The 25,806-nt window shown below is 48.3% G+C and overlaps 1 protein-coding gene across 2 annotated transcripts in view; it reads left to right on the forward strand.

Annotated features, from left to right (window-relative positions):
• DPP6 (dipeptidyl peptidase like 6) overlaps nucleotides 1-25,806 on the forward strand; it is an 883,822-nt gene that overhangs the window by 815,181 nt on the left and 42,835 nt on the right. For both annotated transcript variants that reach the window (XM_044392285.3, XM_044392287.3), the window contains exons 14-16: nucleotides 1,359-1,450; nucleotides 2,264-2,311; nucleotides 3,974-4,092. In XM_044392285.3, coding sequence (XP_044248220.2) covers nucleotides 1,359-1,450; nucleotides 2,264-2,311; nucleotides 3,974-4,092 — 259 coding nt within the window. The remainder of the gene's footprint in view (nucleotides 1-1,358; nucleotides 1,451-2,263; nucleotides 2,312-3,973; nucleotides 4,093-25,806) is intronic.

The following is a 25,806-nucleotide window of genomic DNA, read 5'->3' on the forward strand; positions in this document are numbered from 1 at the left end:
GTGGAGAGAGGGCATGGCATTTCTGTGACCACAACCCTCATCTTCTGAGTGTGGATCCCATTTCTGAAGCAGCTTAAGTCATTTGGGATCCAGGGTAGGTGAATACAATTTGATTTTAAATAGTTATCAAAAACCTCGGGTAGACAGTAAGTAGAAGGCTCTTATTCGTGATATGAGCCAAAAAGTTTCAGAAGAATGTGCCGAGGATGCCCCATGTGCAGGCAGCCATGTGCTGCAGGAGCAGAGAGCGGCCGTGACCTCGGAGGGCCCAGCTTCCACACGGGTCGAGCTGCAGGTGGTCCGTCTCCGGCCCAGCGGACTCTCTGGCCGCTTCCCTGTCGCTCACTGTGGCCTTCACTCAACAGCCCCAGTGTCCTGTTTGCTCACTTTGGGTCATGTTATCCAAGATTTAAAAGGTGTAACTGTTTTCATTGGGCCTTGGCTCTGAATTCATGCAGGTGATCAGCTTTTACTGAGTGCCCTGTTCACATTCCTGCAGGAAGTGGCCCCCTCCTTATCCAGGAGGGCACCCCACTCCCCAGGAGCCCCTCGGGCCCCTACTGCCATCCAGACTCCCCCGCCCCCGGCAGGCTCTCCCTGCTCCTGAGACCCCCACAGGCCCCACCTGACTTACCATCCGATTCCCACCTGACTCCCCCAGCACCTGCCAACACCGGCCCATGCCTCACACCGGCCCCTCCACACCCTGTTCCAGATCACATGGTTCCTGCCAAGAGGGTCGTTGTCATAATTGTTCTACCCTGGGAGGCACTCAGGAAGAGAGAGTGCAACACTCAGTAAAATGGTTACAAACCAAACCTTGTAAATAATGGCAGAGAATGACAGACATGTCTCCTACGTCCCTCCCTGTGTCCGTCCCTCCCTCCCTCCCCCCTCCCCGCCTTCCTCCCCCCTCTCTCCCCCTCCCTCCCTTCTGTTTCCTTGCCCTGTTTCATTCCCTTCCCCGTATTTCTCTTCCTTTCTTCGCAGTCTCCCTGTAGTAATGACCCCAGTAATGACATTCACACATCGTAAAGAACAGAACCAGCAGCCTGTGCGGCATTCATGTCTCTTGTAAGGCGCGAGTGTCTCGGGTGGAGGCACTGGCCCTCAGACTAGTGGGCGACAAGTTCCGAGGATGGACACAGACTCTGCTAGTCTCTATGTTGCTGACATTCAGAGAAGGCATGAGGGCTGGGGCCTGGGGGTGGTCAGCTGAGGCTTCGTGGACGGGCAAGATCCAGGGGAGAAGGCCAGGTGGGGGCAGACGGCACCCCTCGCAGTGCAGGGACTCCAGGGTTAGGAACAAAGCGTGGGTCGGGCTCGCCAGCTCCCCCATGTCCCGTTTGGTGTTTCAGCCCAACAGCAGCAATGACAACATACAGTCCATCACCTCCGGAGACTGGGACGTGACCAAGATCCTGTCTTATGATGAGAAGCGGAATAAGATGTGAGTAGGGCTCCCGAGGGTGGGCAGGCTGGCCTCTAGCCCCAGGGCCTGAGCCAGCGCTGCAAGACCTGCCCCTCCTTTCAGTCACACGGGACTCCCTAGGTCCAGTGTCTCAAGGGCCCCACTTCCAATGTTGCAAGACACTGAGCAGAGGGAACCTAGCAGCCAGACCCTTGGGGAGAAACGGGTGGCGGTTGCAGCAGGCCAGCCGCATGCTGTTTGCGAGTTCCAGGCAGTGCGCGAAGTGCCCCGCGAGCATCCTCTCCTTCCACACACTGGTCCTGCAGGCTGCATTTACTGCCTCCCCCGTCCAAACACAAGTAAGCTGAGACAAAGAGATGTTAAGTTACTGACTGGCAGGTGATTCAGATTATCCAGATGGTAACAGGGGAGCTAGGGCTCAGCTCAGGTGCTGGAGGCCCAGCCGGATGCTGTGGCTCCGCCCCGATCCCATGACCAGAGTCCAGGCCCCGCCCGCGCTCCGCGTGGCAGGTGAACACCACCCCTCCAGCATCATTGCCCCAGGCTCTACGAGATTACCTGGCTGGGTCCTGGCCCTCCAGGAGGCTAACAATCTCGTAGAGAAGTCCCCGCATCTGAGTCCAGGGACACGCCGCCACCATCCTCGCCCTGCCCTCCCCGGGTGTGTGGCTCGTGGCTGTCCCCTCCTGCACGCACACCGGGCTGGGCGTAAGCAGGGGAGTTGGTCCTGTCCCCAGCACCGACAGACGCGCATGCAGGCAGAGCCTGGCGGGTGGAAGGCAAGCCCGCCCGGGAGCCCTCTGACCCCTGCCCGCCCACCCATCTTTGCAGCTACTTCCTGAGCACGGAGGACCTGCCGCGGAGGAGACAGCTCTACAGGTAGGCGGGCGCCGTGCTCGGGGCTCTGCCCAAGGTGGCCGCAGGGCGCTAGGAGGGCCGCAGGGCAAGCCCACCACAGGCGGCCCTGCAGAGCCCGAAGACCGTGAGCAAGAACTGCAGAAGCCACTGCATTCGAAGCTCTTATTTTCTTTTTCTGCTTTTGTCAAATGAGTTCCCCCGACTCAGTTTCTCGTGTCGATAGCCGGTGGTCTTTCCTTCTCACCATTATTCAAGTATGACTTGGAGGACTCGTTCTCATGGGTTTGGTCGGAGGCAGGTCTGGTGGGGTGTGTGCCGGAGGCCGGGCGGGGAGGAGGCCGGCTCTACCGTCTCGGCATCCTGGCTGACCTGCTGGGACCCCGCTCAATTCTGTAACCTCAGAGAAGGCAGAGAGGGTGACATCTGAATCCTGGAAAGGAGACTTCTTCCAGGGTCAGTCCCTCTTCAGCATTTCCCCAGTGACTGTTCTCCCCAGAGCAGGTGTCAGCCTCCAAGACAGGATCACCAGAGGTGGAAATACGGCAACTTTTACCTCCTCGATGTTTTCCAGACTAGAAGGAGGTGGCAGCTGGCGGTGGTCTACATGCACACCAGCCACCTTGTGTGGACCTGAGGGCCCGAGAGCGTGACTCACGGTCTGGATGGAGCCGAGGCCTGGCTCCCCTCCCCATGGTGGGGACGCTGGAGAAGCCTGTCAGGTGGACCAGTGTCCCCTCCCTCCCACCGGTGCATATGCTGAGAGTATAAAAGCCGGCTCAGGGGAGTCCATCTGGAGGGAGGAAAACTCTGGCAAACCCATGGGGTCACAGGCTCGCTTCTCCATGTGTCTGGGCATGTCTGCCAGGATAACTTAGATCAGTCTGGTCCCCCACAGAATAGAAGGTGATCGAGGCAGACCGCCTGCCTTTTCCTCTACCTTACACATAGGCTGGAAGGCCGTCTTCTGACTGGGATGAAGGATGGTCACCCCTCTAAACAGGTTTCCAGTGGGGCCTGGGGTCAGAGTGGACCCCTTCTCCTGCAAAATGCCCAGGCAGGAACTCCCTCCAGCTGTGTGCAAAGACCCCTCGGTATCATCATTTTGGAAACACATTTTAGACCTTCTTGATGTGAAATTGTGCTTGATGAGCATGGGTCCAGGGTTCCTGCTCCCCCAGCCCCACCAAGTGAGGAGCACCAGCTCTCTGTACCACTCTACAGGAGAACCCGCTCCGGAGCGGCCAGAGTTCAATTCAGCCCGTCTCTGGGGTTCCCGATGTGCCGTGCGCCAGTGCCAGGCCCTTGGAGACAATCCAGGGATCTGGAAAGCCATCTCCTGCTCCAAAGGGGCTGGGTACAAAGTACTAGATAAGAGCGCCGAGCACTGTGCCCCCCTCACACTGGGGCACGTGGGCCTGATAAACGCACAGATGACCAAATGCGCACTGGAAAGCGTGCCCGTGTAGAGCAGAAGTCCCACGAGCTCTTCTGAGTTGGGGGCCCACCCTGCAGGAAGGGGGGCACAGAGAAGAGTGTTCCGGGGCATTCCGGGAGAGGGACACAAGAGGCCCAGCGCGCAGGCGCAGTGTCAGGGACTCCAGAGCGCGCGGGGAGGCCGGGAGCCAGGCTGGGGGTCTGCACTTTGTCCGCAGGGCTCACGGCCCGCTGTCTTTGCTCCTCCAGCGCCAGCACTGTGGGCACCTTCAACAGGCAGTGCCTCTCCTGTGACCTAGTGGAGAACTGCACGTACTTCAGCGCGTCCTTCAGCCACAGCGCCGACTTCTTCCTGCTCAAGTGTGAAGGTAAGCCGGGGCACGGCAGGCCGGCGCCCAGATGCTGGGCAGGGGAGGCGGCAGCGGTGGGAGCGTGTCCCAGAACATGGGGGTCCTGCCCGGTCCCCCAGACGGACTCCCGCCAGCAGGTCACGGCACCGCGTCTCGGTGGGTCTTACCCCTTCCCTCACGGTGTACAGCCCATCTGAGTGTTTGTACGCTGTTAATCCCAGAGTTCGTCGACATTTCCCACAAACGGTCCTGGGACGTGGGCAAGTGAGCATGTCAGCCTGATGAACGTAGGCCATGCATAACGGTAATAAAGGCATTTCAAAGATTACCTTCTCAAGCATATTTAAGGATAGAGGTGATAGAAAACAAGTTTCAGGAAAAAAATTATTCTCCTGTGACCCAATTCATGGATAATTTATCCCAGAAAGCTCCCAGTCACACAAGTCAGCTTACACAGAACGGTAGCCGCATCCCATCATGGGCAAACCAGTACCTTTGCATCTTGTCCTCATATCCTAGAAAGACAAGGTATGAACCCCTGAAAGGGTAAGTACTCATAAATATGGTCGTACAAAGTATGTCTGAGAGAAGAGCCGCGGACGTCACCTCAGAGGGTGAGACCACACCGCAGGTGGGACTGACCAGGCCGGAGCAGCTCTGTCCTGCGAGTCGTGGGTGGAGAAGGGAGTGCGCTCTCTCGGCCTCTGCGGCTGCTCACCAGTGCACGACCTCAGCCTCTTTTTACGAGTATCTTCCAACGTCTTGAAAAGCAATACGACAGGACGGCTCAGCCCCAGACATTCTCCCAAGATAATGGGGAGACAAACGGGGGGACCTCTGAAATACAACGTTAGCCTCCCTAGACCCCTCGAAGGTTGTTGTACCAAACTCCTCTCTCCTGTGCGTGCCGGGAAGCAGACAGCCGGTGGCTGAAGTCGTAGGGAGCCAGAGCGAGAAAGAAGCTGGGAGTCCGTCGCTTCGTTCACCCACAGGAAGTCAGGTGTTTCAGGGTCTCCTGGTGAGTCTGACACCCAAGGACCAGCATCCAGGTCTCCTGGATGGCCAGCGACACCTGCCGCCCACGGCAGGATCGTTAGGAGCCTACGACTTGGGAGAATGTGGAGGTCTGTGTGGCAGAGACGGGGAAAGGGTCAGCCGGCCCGCCGGGAGGTCAAACATCCCCAGTCGTGTGTCCAGGAGGAGGAAGTCACTCTAAACACAGAAACGTCCTGACAAAATACAGAAGCGAGAGATCGAAGTGAACTTAAAGAAGAACGTCCCAGACAAGGATCCATCATTTAAAATCCATTTAAATGTTAAGTGCGTTGCCTTATCTTAAGGTCAGCATAAGCTAGCCCTCTTGTCGACAAAATTTCTCTGTAAATATTTTTTATATTAACCTCTTTTGTAGCTAAAGTAACTCAAATGCCCAAATTAACCTTGCCCCCAAACCTAATCAAAACCTCATTTTTAAAAAGGGATTTTCTAAAAAGGTGCACGTGTACAAAGACAACAGCAGGCAACCCTCAGGCCCTGGGCACGGTGAGGGGAGACTGAGCCTCTGTGAAAGCTCATCCAGGTCCTGCCTCCGGGGGTCCCCCACCAGCATTGCTGGTAACTGCCATGGGATGAAGCTTCCGAAGAGAGTGATTACACTCTCTGTCTGATTGCTTGGGGTTGTGTTGGAGACGAGGAAGCAAGGAAGGCCTCACGGAGGAGGTGGCTTCAAATGAAGGCAAGGGTGGGCTCAGAGTGTGAAGTGTCGCGAGGAGGCGCAGTGTGAGAGGAGCACAGGGAGCACTGAGATCGCGTGGGTGGGGCTCAGAGTGTGAAGTGTGAGGAGGCACAGCGTGGGAGGAGCACAGGGCAGCACTGAGATCGCGGGGAGGGGGCCCCGCAGCCTGGGAGCCCCATCTGTTCCAGAAGCACTGAGATCATGTGGCAGGGCCCCCGCAGCCTGGGAGCCCCCCCTGCCCAGCAGAGGCTTGCATTTAAGATGTCCAGTTTAACAACCAAAATTAGGTCTCAGTAATTCTGTTCACCCCCATGTTTCTCAGCCGAGCTTCAGGTAGACCCGCATGTGTAGCCCACAGCAACGTTCATTAAATATCCTCCCCTGTGCATTTCTTCCATACCCCAGGGCTGCTCTGGAGACTCCTGTAAGCCTCGGCCAACATAACGTCCCACCCCCGGCTCCAGAGGCTCTTGTCCCTGTTCATGCAGCCCTGGGTGGATGGACGTGGCCCCTAACATGCAGCCAGGACAGCAACAACAAGCCTTCCCATCCAGGCTGAGAAAACGTAATGACATTAGGGGATTCTCCGTGAATCCGGGGAGGGGAGATCTGGGAAGGCTTCATGTTCACAGCGGCTCGGCCTGTCACACAGGGAGCGGTGAACCCTTCAGTATGGACAAAGGAGGAGGCCGTAGCCCAAGGGTTTAGAACGAGGACAGGGTGGACAGCAACCAGCCGGACAGATGCCCAGTCAGAGCGGCCACAGGCCATCATGCCGGGGGTGTCGGCAGGGTCAGGGATCAGACGAGCAGCTGTAAGACCGTGAAATTGTGACACCCCTGTGTCCCCATGTAAATGCCTGCTGCTCATCCGTGTACCTTCCATTAGGATGGGTTTTGGTGAGTTCCTCTGCTGTGGCCCTGTCCCCTTAACTTACAGGACGGTGCTTCGCGTGGCAGCTTGATCCCCTGGGCATATGGCCCTTCCCTGGCATGCAGGTGACATTCACCTCATCAGCATCACAGTTCCACTTAGTCCCATCATCCCGTGCTGTCTTCTCCGACGCTTACTTAATGTTCACTCTGTGCTTTCTCAAGGCTTGTCATTTTTGTATTTCTTTATAATTTTTTAAAAAGATTTTATTTATTAGAGAGAGCACATGCACACAAGCGGAGGGTGGGGAGGAAGAAACAGACTCCCCACTGAGCAGGGAACCCAACTCAGGCTCCATTCCAGGACCCCAAGATCAGGACCTGAGCTGAAGGCAGACTTAACCCGCTGAGCCACCCAGGCGCCCCTGTAATTCTTTAATTCTTCCTTTTTTGTGTGTAAAAATTTTTAAAGGCATAAATTATTTTTATACTTTTGCGCACAATAGATTAAAATAGCATAGGTAAGGAAAGACTCACGTTTGCAATGCTTACATCCACTCCTTACCTAGCGAGCCCCTCCTACCTGCACCAATATTTCTATCTATAAAACATGGGTTTCAGATGGTCACTGAATGCTCGTGTGAGGAAACCTATAAACCAATGCAGTAGAACCTTGTGGAAATTCACCCACATATTTAAAATACAGATGTTTAGATTTCTTTCCAAATCTCTAGTGTCTGGCAGTGAGGCCCGATGTATCCAAAATACTGCGTTATGATGTCACATTTTATAATGATTTTCCAGGAAATATCAATAAGCTTTTGGTTTGCACACTTACTGTTCTTCTCACTGACCCAGTAAGATGAGCGATGATAGAAATACCTAATATTTGTTCATCTCTCCACAATTTGTAAAACACGTTCCTTATATTTGGTGTTTATATTCCCATTTCTGATTCCTTGCAATTTCTACTGTAACCCAAAGAGACCTTAGAGTTACCTGCACTGAGCATACTGTCCCACACTTCTGTGCTTCGTCTTTGCTCCATGAACACCTGTCCCTTCCCCAGAGCTTCTTATAGGCAAGGGTTGATTTTTATCAGCCCTCCGAATGAGCTAGCCCAGACAGTGTGGACATGGCTTTGGATTCACGCTCAGAGCAGTATGTGTGATGGGAACTGATTTCTCAGCTGTCCTGGGGCACCAGCTCAGAAGCCGGGCTGCGTCTCCTGCAGAGCTGGGACACCACCTTCCCATCTTGGACGACCCCAGTGTTACGTTTAAGGAAAAGAGTACTCCCCTTCCATATTCGTCTCCTGGGGCTGCCATAGCACATTACCACATTGCTGTACCACATTACCACCCAGCAAGAAGCTGGGTGGGCTTAGAGCAGCAGAAACACTCCCTCACAGTTCTGGAAGCCAGAGTGAGAAAGCAAGTTGTCTGCAGGGTTGATCCTCCTGGAGACTCCATGCCTCTCTCCAGCTTCTCGTGCTTCCAGAAATCCTTGGTGATCCCTGGCTTGTAGATGCATCACCCCAATCTCTGCCTCTCCCTGTGTCTCTGGACCCCAATTTCCCTCTCCCTGTAAGGACACCAACTGTGGGGAAGGACCCATCCCACTCCAGTCAACTTCATCTTAACTTGATTGCATTTACAAAGGCCCTATTTCCAGATAATGTCACATTCACAGGAACTGGGGTTAGGACTGCAACATCTCTTTTGGGGGGACACAACCCACGACACCTCCCTTGTGACTCAGATCACCTTCTTGTATAAGAAAGAGAGGAAAGAAACTCTATTTCTGTTTTTCTCGGGAACACACATTTAAGGGTAGCCACATTAGACTTGGTGAGAGACTGTTCCTAATGGCTGTGCCACTTTCTAGAAGGAATGAGAGGGGCCGCTGAGGAAAGCAATGGGATCTAACCCATGTTTTCGGAAGATAAGGCTGGCATGTTAGCAGAAGTGTACATTTTCTCCAGAAATTCTTCTTCCATGTCAGAAAGCAAAATGAATGCTCACGTCACACAGAGCTTTGAAAAGTAGTTGGAGTTTTCTCCTCCCCCGCTGAAGTCAACTGTGAGAGCCACTGAGCCTCTGAATCAAAGCAACCCATTTACATAATTTGAGTTTTACAATCATAGCCCTCGTTTAGAGAATTGGATTTTTCTTTTCAAACTGAATCCTGAGAGCATGATTCGTTTTCCTTCAAGTGTCTCAGAAGGACTCAGTCAGTCCTATTTCTAAAAAACACCTGAACTCCACCAGGAAAACAGGACCTATGCATGAAGCAGCGTTGCTATTTCTTTTTTTTTTTTTTTTTTTTTTTATTTGTGAGAGAGTGAGAGAGCAAGAGCAAGTGCGCACACAAGCAGGGGAAGCGGCAGGCAGAGGGAGAAGCAGGTTTCCTGCTGAGCAAGTAGCCTGATGTGGGACCCGATCCCAGGACCCTAGGATTATGACCTGAGCTGAAGGCAGACACTCAACTGGCTGAGCCACCCAGGTGTCCCAGCATTGCTATTTCATACCCAAACAGTTTCATGCTTTTAAAAATTAATAAATAAACTTCTTTATCTTGGAACGCAAGATGGAACTCTAACTTTTCTTCCTGTTCTGAGTGGAAAACGGAAGAGCCTGTGTTATGAATCCTGCTGCTGTCCTGGCCTTCACCCTTTTCCGTGTTAAGCTGTGATTTAAGAGCAACTTGCCAGTGGTTAAGACATTCAGTCATAGATTCAGCAACTTAATTTATCAAGACAAACTTCTCCATCTTGAAGTCAAATTGAAACAAAATACAAGGACGTAAGCTTAAAATAAAGTGAGTGAGTCTACCTGGGTTATTAAATCCTCGGGGCTCTATCATCTCTGTCGCTGAAATGGAGAGCGATGAGGGAGGGAGTCAGACAGACCTGGCTAGAAGCTGGGCTCCTGCACTCGCTGGCTTTGTGACTTGGGCGTGTTGGTTAACCTTGATAAACCCTCCATTTCCTTATCCCGACAACTGGGGCAGCAGCAATACCTGTCTTGCAAAGTAGTTGTCAGGATTGATAGAGGTAATGCACGTAAAGTGCTTCGCATCATGTCCGATGCACAGCAAATGTGTAGTAAGTGACAACCAGTATTATTGTGATCACGGTCACCATCATCATCATCATCACGCTCGTAATCGATGAAGAGTGTCTTAGATGTCCACGAGCTCCTGACTGAGAATCTGGAAGGTGGGGCTGACGCTACAGATGGTTAACTTCTGTGAAATTAACAAGCACATCCCTTACTCAGTGTTTCCAAAAGTGGGTGGCCATCTTCTCCTTCATTAGGCAGTGCCAGAAGCCCTGGGTCTGCCCTTAGACTAGCAGGGTAGAAAGTTCCAGAAGTGACTGTGGTTGCCAGAGCCATAGAACCTTTAGTCACCCCTCTGCTAGGCATGGAGTTGGAGAGCCTGGTGGCTTCCGGAGTACATATGCTGAAGGGGCCCTCCACAGCCGGTCCTCCATAGAACTTAGGCAGGAACCAGATGTTCTTACTTTCTTCAGCACTGGATAATTTCCCTGTCTGCCATTTCCTCTCTCTGCCTTTACGCCTTCAGATGCCAGTTCTCCCAGCCACCGTGGCCATATCCTGACCTCGGGGGCTGTGACTGAGGGAGATATGCACACTGAGGTGCTGTGTTATATTAGTCCTCCCTGAGCTTTTGTCAAAACAAAGCCATGAATGGCAAGGATGAAGGATGGGTGTTGGCCTCACAGACCAACCCTACTTCACCGTAAGTCACTGGCTGCAGTGCTCTAGATAAGAAGGATGCTTTGGCCAAGTCCAGGCTCAGCGAGGAAGAACTTCATGAGTGATTGGTTGATCACGTCTGCCACACGAAGCAGTGAGGGAGGAAGTGGTGCCCACGTGTCACATATCTGTTACTGGAAGAAATGGAAATGGCTACTGATCTTACACCACTACAGAAATTTTCCAGAGGGAAGGTTGTTGCCCAGGGTTTCTGACTGAAGGACAGCTGTCGGTCATACATCTTTTGAAATGAGGAGAACATAGCTCCAGATCCCTCCAGAGTGGCCCAGAGCTAACATCAGTTCACACCCAGTCCTTCAGTGCACATCTAAGCAGGTGCACCCTTTTACACCCTGGCCCAATGTAGGCATTAAATATTCTCTTTCTTTGAAACTATTTCAAATAATTATAAATAATGGTGCCAGAACTAGAAAAATAATAAATAATCTGCATCCTCATTGACAAAACTATATCATTAGCTTCAAACATACAGAGTGGTATCAATCCCCTACAACAAGATTTTGAAAGGGAAAAGCACATGGTTTGCTTCTCCAAGCTGCCTAATCCTCTAGACATCTCTTACACCAAGTTTCCAAGGCATTAACCTGGGCTGCCCTTTTTAATTTTGAGTTTGTCCAAGTGAATGCTTGGAACCAAGTTTCCGACTCCTTGGAGCGCTGCTAGTGTGTTTGTGAGGAAGAACATCTGCTCATTCTCGCAAACATTTGCAGCTACTCCCTCTGAGGCCGTGGGTACCGAGAACAAGGAGAGCGATTCTCAGGGCAGGTTACATCATTAGTATAATTTACATGACTACTTTGGAAGATGCTGACTTCATCAGTGAATGCTACCAGACTCCAAGCAAATCACTCAGGAGGAGCCCTGTTGCTCCTCAGTAACAGCCAAACGAGTCTCTCCCTTGGGAAAGAAACTTCTCACTTTCCCACCTGACCCCTTCTCCATCAGCAGGCAAGTGTCTGAGCTGTACCAGTACCAGGTGACAGGTACTTTCTGCAAAATGAAAAGTCTTTCCTGAAAATGTGCTCTTTGAAATGTCCATTGACAATAAATAATACCATTCAGTGCAGTATAACTGCTCCAGGACCCACACTCTCCTTTCACACCCACTGCGCCGACTCCAGCGAGTTAAGAGCCTGTACCAGTCAAGTTTCCTTCAGGCTCTCTCTCCAGCCAGCCACTTTGCTCTGGACCACCCCATCACATTTCCTGAAGTGTATTTTTCTTCAGAATGGCTTCCCAAGCACATACGTTTCTCTGTTTTCTACATTAAATGGTAGAAGAAACATAAAATTAAAAAAAATAAATGGCACCACCGGGTCACCAAGAAGGCGGCTACCAGCAGACAGAACATTGAAGAATTTTTGAAAAGTAAATAGAAACAAATCGCATTGAGAGTGAAAACCAAAGCCTAGGATATGTAGCGTGATTGATGAAGGAATGATTACCAAAAAAAAAAAAAAAAAAAAAGTAAAAACAACCAACAAAACTAAAAGACTACCTACAGAATTGGAGATATTTGCAAATGACATATCTGATAAAAGGCTAGGATCCAAAATATATAAAGAAAATATATAAAGATACAACTCAACACCCCAAAAAACAACCCAATTAAAAAATGGGCGGAAGACATGAACAGACATTTCTACAAAAAAGACATCCAGATGGCCAACAGACACATGAAAAGATGCTCAATGTCACTCATCATCAGGGAAATGCAGATCAAAACTACAATGAGGCATCACCTCACACCTGTCAGAATAAAAAAAAAACCCACAAGAAACAACAAGTGTTGGCAAGGATGAGGAGAAAAAGGATCCCTCGTGCACTGTTGCTGGGAATGCAAACTGGTACAGCCACTGTGGAAAACCGTATGGAGGTTTCCTCCAAAAATTAAAAATAGAATTACCATATGATCCAGTAATTCCACTTCTTGGTATTTACCTAAAGAATATAAAAACACTAAGTTGAAAGGATACATGCACCCCTATGTTTATTGCAGCATTATTTACAACAGCGGAATTATAGAAGTAACCCAAGTGTCCATGGACAGATGAATGGATAAAGAAGATGTGGCAAATATATACAGTGGAATATTAAAGAATGTAGAAGAATGAAATCTTGTCATTTGCAACAATGTGGTTGGATCTAGAGCGTATAACGCTAAGTGAAATAAGTCAGTCAAAAAAGACAGATATCATATGATTTCAATCATATGTGGAATATAAGAAACAAATGAACAAAGAGACAAATGAAAGAGACAAAATGAACATAAGAGACAAACCAAGAAACAGACTCTTAACTACAGAGAACACACTGATGGTCACCGGAGGGCGGGGGGGGGGGGGATGGGTGAAATGGGTGAAGGGAATTAAGAGTGAACTGGGAAGAGAGAGACTGGGAAGAATAAAACAGGGAAATAAACCAAGATCTACTAGAAGAAAATCTCACTGAGTGTTGAGTCATTAGAGGAGAAAGAAGTATTGAATGTCTTATAAGAATTTGGGGAAAGAGCTGAAGTTAATTCCTCCGAATGAAACAACAATTCAAAGGTTAGAAATTACAGAAGATTACAGGGAGGGGAACTATGGGAGGATTTTTCTTCCCTTTTCTCTTTTTATTTTAAATACTCTGAGTAGTATCAGACATCTCAGCTTCAAAACAACAGTTTAGGAAACAGAGGAACAAGGTCTGTAAGATACTGCTCATGGAAAACGATGTGTTACTTTTGTCCTGTCCCTGCTAAGCTCTTGTTCATAAAATGGTCGGGAAAAGAAACCTGGGGATGTTCAAATATGTAAAATTTACCATTTGTGCATCTGCTCTGGTAAAAAAAAAAAAAAAACAACTATACGCAGATGCATTTAAACAAAAGAAGGGAGCTGCTCAAAGAGAAATACGAGGCAGATGATGAGCAAATTAACGTAAACTTGAACAAAATTATTAATCGTTATTGGATAAAATTTTATGCAGGTGTTAATAAAGATTCTTAAAACCGAAGTCCTTAAAAAACTAGAAGCAACTTCTAGATGATTTCAGCCAGCTCTGGAAAGACAGCTGTGCTGGAGGAGTTGCAGTGGGAGGGGCAGGAGGGAAAGTGAGCCCCCCACACTGGAGAAGAGCAAGGTGCATGCAGTTTCGTTGTGGGTGGGGAGGGGGCCAGGAGAACTGGGTGCCCACATCCTGAAGAATTAACTGGAGCCTTATCTTACACCACACACACGCACAACTCAAAATAGATTAAAGACTTAAGCATAAGACCTGACCCTGTAAACCCCTAGAACACACGGGGGAAATTTTCATGACATTGGTCTTGGCGGTGATTTCATGGACATGACACCCAAAGCGCAGGCAACCAAACCAAAAAGAAACGAGTGGGACTGCATGCATAGGAAAGCTGGTGCAAAGCCAAGGACGCCATCCACAGAACAAAGAGGCAGCACACACGGCGGGAGAAAATACTTGCAGACCACACATCTGACCAAGCATTCGTGTCCAAAATGAGTGTGGGCTGTGAGCCCTATGCCCACCCCTGGCGCGGCTGCTGGAGAGTTCTGAGGGAGGCAGATGGCCCACGTGGGTAGGTCCCCAGAGCACACACCTGACATTCTACCCTGTTTCCTGGATTTCTCTCCTTTTTTTTAATCTTTATTTTTCCATTGTTCTGCTTTTCCCACCTATCCCTTTTAAGCCAGTTTTATTTTATCTCTGCATTTATATCTTTCTTCTCTGCCTTAAATCCTGTTTGCCGTAGACCCAGGGCAGACAAACATCACATAAGAGAGGAGGATGGCTGGCCAACTGACTGGCAGACAGAAACCTCACACTGCTCCACTAGCTCTGGGGGAGACCCGTGGTCAGGCCGAGCGCCTCGGACACGGTTAGCAGCCCTGCCTGCCTGTTGTCAGGCGCAACGTTAAAGGAACCTCAATATACAAAACAGATAAAAATGATGTCCCATTGGCATTATAATATTTTATTAGTTCAGAAGTGTAGCATGGGCTTTCCAGATCAATCCAAGAAGATGCTGAGACTGTTTTTGGTGAATTAGTAAATCTGAGAAATGATAAATTCGAGAATGCAGGTCAAAGTCATAGCCTTGTACCCACCAGCTTCTGTGTCCCAGAATTCCAGCCACACTCTCACAGAGCCACCGCTGCACTTCTGTTCTAAAGCCACTGCTGGAAAAAATGGCTGAGATATTCCTAATGTTCTTTCAAAGCCTATACAACTATTTACCTACACCTTCCCTCCTATTAGATGTCTTACAACCTCTGATGTCCAAGCCCATGAACTTTCTTTGATCCTCCATCTCTTTCTCCTTCCTCTGAGAGCATTCTTTGCCTCTTTTATGCTGTTGGGTCTTGTACCTCTCCCTCCTGGGCACTGAGCTCCCCAAAGGCAGGATTTGTTTCGTTGGCATCTACACAGCAACTGAATCACAGACTGGATATTTGTGAAGTTGATACGCGAGCGCCCGCTGAGCCCCACAGTGCTCCAGGGAGGCGGTGGGCGCCGTGTGTGTAGGAGGCATGGAGACAGGTGCAAACCCTCGGGGGCCGGAGCCCGAGGAAGTGCCCTCTCTTTTTCCCTCCCTCCCAGCATGTCTCTGCCCACGTCTGCTCCCCCTGTACCAATCCTCTTGGCACTCTCTGTCCCCTCACTCTGCTTCGATTTCCCCTTAGCACATCTCACTGCTGCCATGGATATTTTTGTGTATGTGTTCCACTGCCCGTCTTGCCCATAGAATGTCAGCTCAGTGAGGAACTTTGTTTCACCCAGCACTTGGAGCCCAGCGCCTAGAACAATGCATGGTGCATAGTGGGTTCTCAATAAAGAAATGTTTTTGAAGGAATGAATAAAAGCTCCACCAAAATGCTACAATTGGAGGCCAACATAGACCGAGTTCAAAGTCATAATGATACTCTAGAACTTCCCAGAAAAGAACTCATGTGCCCTTTTTAAGGTGTTATGAAAGCTACCTCTCATGATGTGGAAAGCCACAATACTCTTCAAGACATTATTTCCTGCCGTCACTCATAAAAGTATGCTGATAGGATATGAAAGTATAAGCAGTGATTTCCTTTTTCAGGCGGAAATGTTGTAAACGAGGAAAGAGGTCCCAAGCAATAAAAATAATGCAACACACAATTTTAAATCATATCTTTAACATGCAATAGATGGGTCTGAATGAATTTTCCAAGTGACTGTAGACCTTTTTGGCAGACTTTACAGGATTCTTCAGAGAGAAGCCCGGGGGCCTGTGGATGAAGTTTCAGGGAATTGTGTCAGCACATAACACAAGGAAAAGCCATGAAGGGATGTAAGCATCGTTCCAAGGTTCTAGCTGTATGTGCCTCGTAGGTCCACACAGTGATGATGGAAGCTCCTACCAGGAGTTCTCCAGGCGGAAACTAGGTGGTCAGTGACAGAGATGTCTTAGGAAGATCCCTTTGGGCTTTTGGGGACTGTATGAGCTCATCTTCTCACAACATAAGCGTCCGTGATCGTTCTTTTCCAACACTGATTCAGTAGAGCCCCTGTAAGGAGCATGCTGGCATCCAGGATTCGGCACCTTCTCCAAATGTCAGGGATCTCTGGCCGCATACAGTGGCGCTTATCTTAACCCTAAAAGACTGCACACGTTGAGCCATCTGAAGTACATTCTGAGTCCCATCACAGAAACCCACTGGATCTGTGAAGTCAAAATTTAGTGTTAGGCCAGTTTTATTGAGTTGCCTTTTGAAAATGTGATGATTGTCAGCTAATGGGGTATGACATCTCCGAGACTCAGCAGCAGCCGGCAAATCTCCAGAGGTCATGCCTTAACCGTCCAGGGTAAGCTGTATTTTGCTGCCTCTGCCTCACCCTGCCTGCCTTGGACAGGACGTGACTTCAGCTCTCTGATTGTGTCAGAGCCTCATTTCATAATCTGGGGGGTTTTTTTTAAAGATACTCGGACAAAGTCAATTTTATTTTTCCACTTAGTGGTTATTTTTGAAAAGTTTGTTTTCTAGATGGAGCTCAGGAGGCATTGGCCCTGGACTGAAAGAATCCTCACTGTAAACCATACTGCTGGCCTCTTTTGACCACCAGCAAAATATCCATCCATCTCTCCTACCCAGGTTCCAATAGTAGGTGATGTTTTTGTTGTAAACCAGGTAACATTAATTGCCTAGCAGAGATGAATTACAAGTGTTCAATTGGAAACATATCGCTGGCCCTCAACAAAAGTTTCCATTTTAGATAAGACATAAAAAGAATCGATCCCAAACTTAATTATTGATGCTAATGGAAAAGAGAAGGAATAAGGGAGAAGGAATGCTTGTCTAGCCCTGAGTTTCTGCTCCTCCCTTTCCTCACTGTTGAAGAGAACATTTGCATACATAGACGCTTGGTGGCACAGGGAGGGAAAGTCTGTGAGTGAACCCTGCTTTGCAGATTATAATGGAGAGGTGGGGCCTTTAGGGCACTGGAGAGAACATCCCCAGTCTGAAAAGAACAGCTGTTCCTCAGCTCCAGTACCAGTTGTCACCATTCAGAAACTGATTTCTGGATGCAGAGCTTCAAAACCCATGTATATATTTTTTTGATGTAAAGTTCCATGATTCATTAGTTGCGTATAACACCCAGTGCACCATGCAACACGTGGCCTCCTTACTACCCATCACCAGCCTAGCCCATCCCCCACCCCCTCCCCTCTGAAGCCCTCAGTTTGTTTCCCAGAGTCCACAGTCTCTCATGTTTCATTCCCCCTTCTGTTTACCCCCCCTTCTTCTTCCCTTTCTTCTCCTACCGATCTTCCTACTTACGTTCCATAAATGAGTGAAACCATATGATAATTGTCTTTCTCTGCTTGACTTATTTCGCTCAGCAAAACCTGTATTTTTATATAAAAATTGGATTTCTAAATATTGGAAACCAACTACAATTTGAAACATGTTCCTTTTGGCTAAGCAGAGCGTTAGCGGGCTATCCCGGGCCTACAGGTGACCAGTGATGTCTACTCGAAGCAACACACTGGATTGCCAAGGGCAGTTTCTTATTGGTTTTTGGTTCCAATTATGAGCTTCCCTCTTGGTTATCACTGAATAACCAAAGCTTAAACAGCCAGAAGAAGCCATAAGAGAAGTGGATACGTTTAAGTCTCAGGGTTCTAACCCTGAACACTCATGAATCCATGACACTTTTTAAAACTGATCTGTAGGAATATTTCAAAGGTCTTTGTACTTAATCCATACCGTCCAGCATGGTTGAATAAGGCAGCTTTCATATTAATAAATTCTTCCCATTATACCATACGTAAATTGTCTTCAAAGATGTAAGACTATCACTTATTCTTCTAGCTGTAAATTGATCTTTCTTTGCTGCCTCGGGGAACTCTTTGGCACTGTCAGTGTCTGCCATCGTTAACTTGAACCATTGCCCGTGTGAGGAAGAAAGTTCTCACAAAATGAACTGCGGTGATTGTTAATTCCACTTTCCTTGCTCTGTTGTTGAGGAAACCAAGGCACAGAGCTGCTACAGACTTAGGCAAACCACACAGCCAGTCAGTAGTTGCAGCACCAGACCCCTCGCCATCTGGCCGCCATGCTGGTGTTGCTGTGAACACTGCTTCGCGTGTGTGTCCTGCTTAATGTCATGACTGGCCACTGAAAGTTTTGTGTGCTTGGCACATTATACCCAAAGAAAAAGCAAAAGAGGCAAACCTGGAAGATTTACTAGGGAAAAAGGTGAAAAACAAAGCTCAGAAGTCACGTTTGTATTCTCATAAGTTCTGTTCATGTCATGCACACTAGTTACATAGCTTCAAAAACGGGATGGCTCACGTTTGTGTGAGAATATAGAAGATGGAGTTTGAGCCACTTGTCCTACTACCATGAGGATTTTTGCATGCTAATAATGAATCGCTGTTAAAGAAATGAGTCCACAAGAGACCTACAATTAGGACGGGGTTTGGGGGGGGGTTTTTTGTGTGTGTTTTTTAAGATTTTATTTATTTATATGACAGAGAGACAGCCAGTGAGGGAGGGAACACAAGCAGTGAGAGAGGAAGAAGCAGGCTCCTAGCGGAGGAGCCCGCTGTGGGGCTCGATCCCACAACGCCGGGATCACGCCCTGAGCTGAAGGCAGACGCTTAACGACTGCGCCACCCAGGCGCCCTACAATTAGGAGTTTAGCCCGTATCCAGCATGTGAATGCACACTCGTAAGAATGGGGGCTGCGAATAATCACGTAAATTGTGGGAACCCTATACATTCTGCACTCAACACAGTGGAGAGTTTAATCCACCAAACATGAAACAACAGTTGTCTTCTTCAGTGTTGTCCAACAACAGAAAAAGCCAAAATAGCCGCAGAATGTGGGGTGGGGGAAGGAAGGATTGAAAAAATGAATTCAAAAAAGGAGCAAAACTTCTTACAAAGCGTTTCCTTCAGGAAATACGGTGCCAAGTAAGTTGGCAACTTTTTTCTCTCCAAGGAGACAAAGTAGGATCATCCATGCTCTTACAAGTCACATTCTGAGAAAAATGAGCACAGACATCTGGCTAAACGTTACATCTGCTTTCGCTTCCGTTAATTTTTTTCCCAGAAGAAGGTATTAGATCATGTTAGACAGCTATTGGATGACAATTCAGCACTTGAAACACATTTTTAAAAGCCGCTTATTTTATGCTTTGTGGCTGTCGGTCCATATGTGGACGTGAATATAGGGAATCCATAAACACAGAGTAACTCCATCCTGCGTGGTGTACTTCCCAGCAGAATCACTAAAGTGTCCGGGAGAAGCACCTTCACCTCCTGCCTCACTTCCAACTAAGACAGGCTCTGACTTGCACCTCACTCCTCCATCCGGTTCAATGATTGAGCAGCTGCTGTATACCTCTAGGTGCTGAGGAATCAGAGAATTAGACAGAGGTCCTGCCTTGAGGGACTCATGTTAAGGGGGGAGCACCCTTACCAGAAATGCCATTTCACGTGATCGGTGCTGCTACTGAGATGTGTGCAGGGGGATGGGAGGACAGGGGAATCCTCTATGTGCTAAAAACGTTGCGGAAGCCGATTGTATGCATTTGAATAAGCCATCGTCCTTGACCTCAGGGAGGTCACAGACCCCTGGTGAGACTCTACCTAACAAACATCCATAGATCCAGGAGGCCGCTCTAAAAGTCCAATAGCTCACTGTCTCCTTCCTCACTAGCAGAGCCACCACCCATTCTACAGATGAGAATGTTAAGACACTTTAGACAACTTGCCCGAAGCACATAGTTAATTAGGGGCACAGGCGGGGCTAGAATCAGTATTATTTTTTCCACACCTGAATTCTCCAGGTGCCAGTGAGCACCACTCTTGCTGTCTCTTGTGCACGAGGACAAACTAACTTGCGCTGATGGTTTTCCTCCAGTGCTTCTCCCACAGACATGTATACCGAGCCCTAGTGAAGCTCCAGACACAGGAGGCACTGCAGCCCTATGTGTTCGTACCTGCCTTCCCAGGCCTGCTACGGGGTCGGTGCAGTACGGGCATTTGCCAGTGTCTGCTGTCCCCTCCAGTGTGTAAATCACACCACCTGCACTGAATCTGTCCACCACCGAGTGCAGCCACAGAGACAGAGCCAACCAAACCGAGAAGTCTCTCTCTGATGCTGACTATCTGCCAGATACTGACTGCAGGCTAGGCATGCAACGGTGAGCAAGACAGAGTCCCTGCCCTCAAGTAGCCCAGAGTCTAGGGACCTTAACCATGTTGTGAAACCCGTCAAGGGGACAAGCATGGCAAGGGAGCCAGCAAGAGCCTCAGCTGGGATGGGCTACCTCGGCCACATCATGGGTGTGAACTGGTCCCTGTGCTCCAGGAGCTTACTGTCGAGGAGACAGACACCATCAACTGGAGAACAATAAAAGGCAGAATGTAGCCAATTATTTGGGAAAGACTATAAATGCTGTAGGTAGCCAGGAAAGCAGGCGTGTGGTAACTTGGTAAAATGGGGAGGAAAAATGGTAGATGGTCTTTCACCAAGGAGGAAGCAACAGAAGGGACTTCCTTGTGTCTTGGCTGCCTTGTCTATAAAATTGAGATAGTTATAGTACCTGCCTGGTACTATAAAAAACCTTAAATTACTTATTATTCATAAAGCATTCATAGCAGGGCCACTTAGTAGTAGTGGTGTTGATGCTGCTGCTGTTCTTCATCACTGATGATGGTGATGACAGTGTTATCGATGACTGTGATGATGGTGATAAGGTAATGTGACTGTGATTATGACGTTGTTGATGGTGCTATTGATGAGAATGGCTCTGTGTCGTTAATGATGTTATTGTTGATGGTAATGATGACAGTGTTATTGCTGTTGTCCATCATTGATGATGTTATTGTGGATAATGATGATAGTGTTATTGACGATGATGATGATGTCGATGATGGTGATGTGATTATGATGGGGTTGATGACAATGGTTTTTGTTATTCATTGATGATGTTGTTGATGATAACGACAGTGTTATTGATGATTATGATGATGATAGTGTTGTTGATGATGATTGTGTTGATGATGATGGTGTTGATGATGGTGACAATGATGATGTTGTTGTTGTTGTTGTTGCCGTAGCTCTGATTCATACCTGAGAGGTGGGGCCTTCAACTATTGTCACCTTTCCCCTGAAGTGGGAAGTACTTTCACCTCTTGTTTCTGATGACTGGTGATGTGAATTTACATAGAGGTCAGTTATTAATAGCTATTATATTTCTATTTTGTACAAAAATTAGGCCAAAATGACCAAACTTTATCATGGAATGTATCTGTAAACAAAGGGTATTTATTTACTTTCTGAATATAAGAAGCAGTTGGTGGTGGCCTTCACGGTTAGCTGAAGTGAATATTGAAGATCTGGGCCAGGATCTGGACCTTTCTAGATAGCGTGGAAGGTGTGCACATCTTCATGCAGAGGGCAAGAGGGAGTCTGTCCTCAGAGCACTCAGCCCAATAGACCACCTCGACTATTTCCAAACCGAAACAAAATGAAGAAACACACAGATGATGAATCTTACTTTGCCTGGGCAGGCGGACCCCAACATCCCCCACATCTTAAGCATAGCATCAAATTTCAGTCTCCTTGAATTCCCAGCTGCTATCGAGGGGTGTTTACACACCCCTATAACAGCGTCTATCTATTTCACTCTCGCAATGGCCAAGAACTGCAAAGAACATTGACTTCATTTAGTCCTTACAGATGGCATAGCTGTCCATATTTTACGTGTGAGGAGACCACGGCTCAGAAACCGGGGTCGCGTGGTTTTACATAGGTGATCTCAGACAAGGTGAATGTTATGCTCTTACTTTTCTATACTCTATACTTCTTAAGAACGTTGTACTCTGTACTTCTTAAGAAGTAAAGCTTAATTTATTCATTGCCAAAATGATCATCATTTGTAGGCCTGGGAGCAGAAGAGCCCCTTTTTTCTCTTATGTGATTTGGAGCCCTTGTCTACAGTCACCTCAAGATTCTAATGGGAGCGTGCTCAGGATAACTGCCATAGGGCACAAGTACCCAGAGGGAGTTTGTTCTGATGGTGAGCTGCATCTGTGCTGTACATCATTGGCCTAGGGGTGTCTCAAATTTAGCTAAGTAACATGTATATGGGAAAGTTTCTCTGGGGAAGGGGAAGGAAGGAATGTCTTATGCAAAGAAGGTCAGTGTGTACCATATGTGGCTTTTCTGACAACAAAGTAAGACCTACCTCTAGGTCCCTATTGTGGGTTGAATTGCATCCCCTCCCACCCTCAAAATATAATATACTGAATTCCTAACCCCCAGTACTTTGGAATGTGACTTTATTTGGAAATAGGATTGCTGCATATGTAATTAACGGAGATGAAGTCATTTTGGAATAAGGTGGGCCCTTAATCCAATGACAGGTGTCTTACGAGAAGAGGGAAAGAGACACACAGGACAGAAGATGCCGTGTGACAACAGAGGCAGGTGGACCAAGATGCAGCAGGGACTGCTGGCCACCACCAGAAGTGGAAGGACCCTCTCGGGGAGGTTTCAGAGGGGGCCTGGCCCTGCTGACACCTGCATCACAGACTCCCAGCCTCCAGACTGTGAAGCAGTTAATTCTGTTGTCCTAAACATGCCAGTTGTTGGAACTTCGTTATGGCAGCCCTGGGAGACTGATAGAGTCCCCAGGCAGAGACTCCTCCAAACGGTTCCTCAACCACCTAAAATCCCTTTGACTTAAAATCACTCTGACTCATTATCTTAGAGCAGCGGTTCTCAGAGAGTGGCGCGCAGGCTCGGCTACACATGCAAATTCACAGGCCCCATCACAACCTATGGAATTGGAGACTCCGGAGTGGCCGCCCGCCAGACCCTGCCTTTCCGGGCCCTCCCGGTGATCTTGGTACAGCTGGAGTTGGATAGAGAGGGTACGAAACACCGTCTCCTTGCTTCCAAGATAGACTTCTCACATTGTTAGTTTTCCTGAAATCAACGTGCATCTTGCCATCTCTGTAAAACCGTATTTAAACCAGTGGTTCATCTTGCAGTCATTGGTGTGTCAGAATCCGTGAAAAAGAGCAAGCACAACATCCATCCACAGGGCGTACTAGTATTGTCTTGTTCGAGAAGCGACGGCTGAGGTAGAAGTGACTCCTGGTGGCCTGTCATCTTGAAGAAGCTTGTGTCCTGGGCAGGGGGAGCGTAATGAGCACCTCGAGACACACTGACCTTCAGAAATGCTTCCCGGGAAGCGTTTAAACCCTCCGTTCATCTCTGAGGCGCCAGAGTCAGCCTGAGGCCCACCTTCTGGGTCCTGCTCTTATTTAATCACCGTGAGCTGCATTTCTGCCATTTCTGCTGGCCTTTCGGGAGCTCTTGAAAGAAGCTTTGCTTCTAAGACACACCCCTCGCTTAGAGAGGGGCCTCCCGACCGAGGGAAGTGATGCATTTGGTTGACTGGTTTTCTTCTCTCTCTTCTTTAAGTATTTCCCTGTGCAGCATGCCAACTCCATCTCCCCCAGGCCCAGCCCACTTGGGGAACTGAGTCTTCAGATACAAAGAGTGTGCGGTTAGGGGGCTGGTATTTAAGAGAGAACATCTGCTCTGTCACACTTTATCAACGCAGCTGCTAAAGCAGGAGAAAATTAATTAAAAGTGTCACTCATGTGGCCGTTCAGATTACATTTCTACTTCTTCTCCACAGAGCATGCACGTATGTGTTATAAAGTATTTTGTTGTGGTGGTCTACATCATTAGTTTTGTCTAAATTACTCTAAATTGCTCACGGACATGACAAAAATGAGGAAATTGGGGGAAGAGCTTTTATTTCCATAGCGTTTTTAAAGGATGAGTTTTAGTAACATGCTGTGTGTCCGTGTGGACTATACACACGCTCATACACATGCATGTAAGACCATACACATGCTTACACGCACAGATACATGTGCCAACATACAGGTGCACACACACGCCCACATTCACAGATACGCGTGCCTACATACAGGTGCGCACACACATGCTCACACTCACAGATACGCGTGCCTACATACAGGTGCACACACACATGCTCACGCACAGATACACGTGCCTACATACAGGTGTGCGCACACCCACACGCACAGATACGTGTGCCTACAAACAGGTGCACACACACGCTCGCATGTACAGATACATGTGCATACAGGTACGCACACACACACATGCTCACACACAGATCCACGTGCCTACATACAGGTGCGCACACACACCCACACGCACAGATACGCGTGCCTACATACAGGTGCACACACACATGCTCACACGCACAGATACGCGTGCCTACATACAGGTGCACACACACATGCTCACATGCACAGATACACGTGCCTACATACAGGTGCGCACACACGCTCACACGCAGATACACGTGCCTACATACAGGTGTGCACACACACTCACACGCACAGATCCACGTGCCTACATACAGGTGCACGCACACACATGCTCACATGCACAGATCCACGTGCCTACATACAGGTGCGCACACGCAAGCTCACACGCACACATACATGCACACACACAAAATTTACTATCTGTAGCAGTATCACTGCTCTTTCTCTTCTCTCCCCAGTGTTGGTGATGTTTTCTAGAACAATGATTACCCAAGTTCCAACATCTGTGTTGGCTTATTTTTCTCACTTCTTTTCCTACCATTTCCATCCCTAAGCAGAGAAACTCTCATATTCACATTCCCACAAGATCTCCCAAGAAATCTTGTACTTTTTTAAAATGTGTTCATTTATTTTAAGAAATGTCTAGTCAGGGTGCTCCATTTGCTGGGAGCCCAGTGTGCCAAGCTCCTGCGATGGCCGCTGCCCAGGGCTGGGGGTCTAGTTCGCCGAGATGGTACAAGTGCGTGAGGACAGTAATTCAAGGAGAAAACAGTGTGACAAATGCAGTAAAACAATTACTCAATAAGTCAGAGAGCTAAGGACTTCTAGCTGGAGGGCGTCAGGAATATTTTCAGATGCATAGAATGTTAGGGCAGAAGAAAGTTTAAAGATCCTCCAATCCCAGCATTTTATAATGTGTTCTAAGCCGCAGAGCCCTTTCTTCAAAAGGAAACTCACGGGATGCCCAGCATAGCAGCAGCAGCCCTCCAGAGGCTCCCAGGGGCTTCCCTTGAAAACTTCTGATCAGTTCTATTGCCTCATTTTGCACATTAAATATATGTGGGGGCAAAGGGTTAAGTCCTAAGAAGAGTCCACTTGAAGGAAATAAAGATCAGCTACAGTGAGAGCCCGTGTGTAACAGCATGGGAAGTGTGTTTGGCTTACTTAAGTGGATGTTTTGGAGGTATTTCTGTGCAAGACACTTGCAACTCTGCCCTGCCTCCAATACTGAATAATCGTAAACTTATTCTGATGAGAGAACACTGCTTGGAAGACTTAGAATATGGTCTTTCTGTGGCAGACGCCTAAGAAATCTACAACCCTTTCCTTGCCAGTAGACTTGGCTGTTGACCGTTGATGCAGTCAACAAACTTTTGCAATACCTTCGTTACAGAATTTAGCTCTAGATGGTATCTTCTGTACCTTCTAAAAACCAAAGTTAGTCTCTAAAACAGGTAACTGACGACTCTGAGGTTATTCTAAAGAACGTGCCACAGCCTCTGAACTGACTCCGCCCAACTTTGCAGGTTCCCAGGGGATGCATCCCGTCGATGAATTCTGTATCTGTCATTTAATCCACAAATATCCACTGTACAGTGACTGGGACACTGTACGTGTCTCTGTGTGGGATACAAAGTTGTAAGACAGTTTCCTATATGCCAAGTAGAGAAGAAATT

This window comes from Ursus arctos, unplaced genomic scaffold (genome assembly GCF_023065955.2).
Source record: "Ursus arctos isolate Adak ecotype North America unplaced genomic scaffold, UrsArc2.0 scaffold_3, whole genome shotgun sequence".
NCBI lineage: Eukaryota > Metazoa > Chordata > Mammalia > Carnivora > Ursidae > Ursus > Ursus arctos.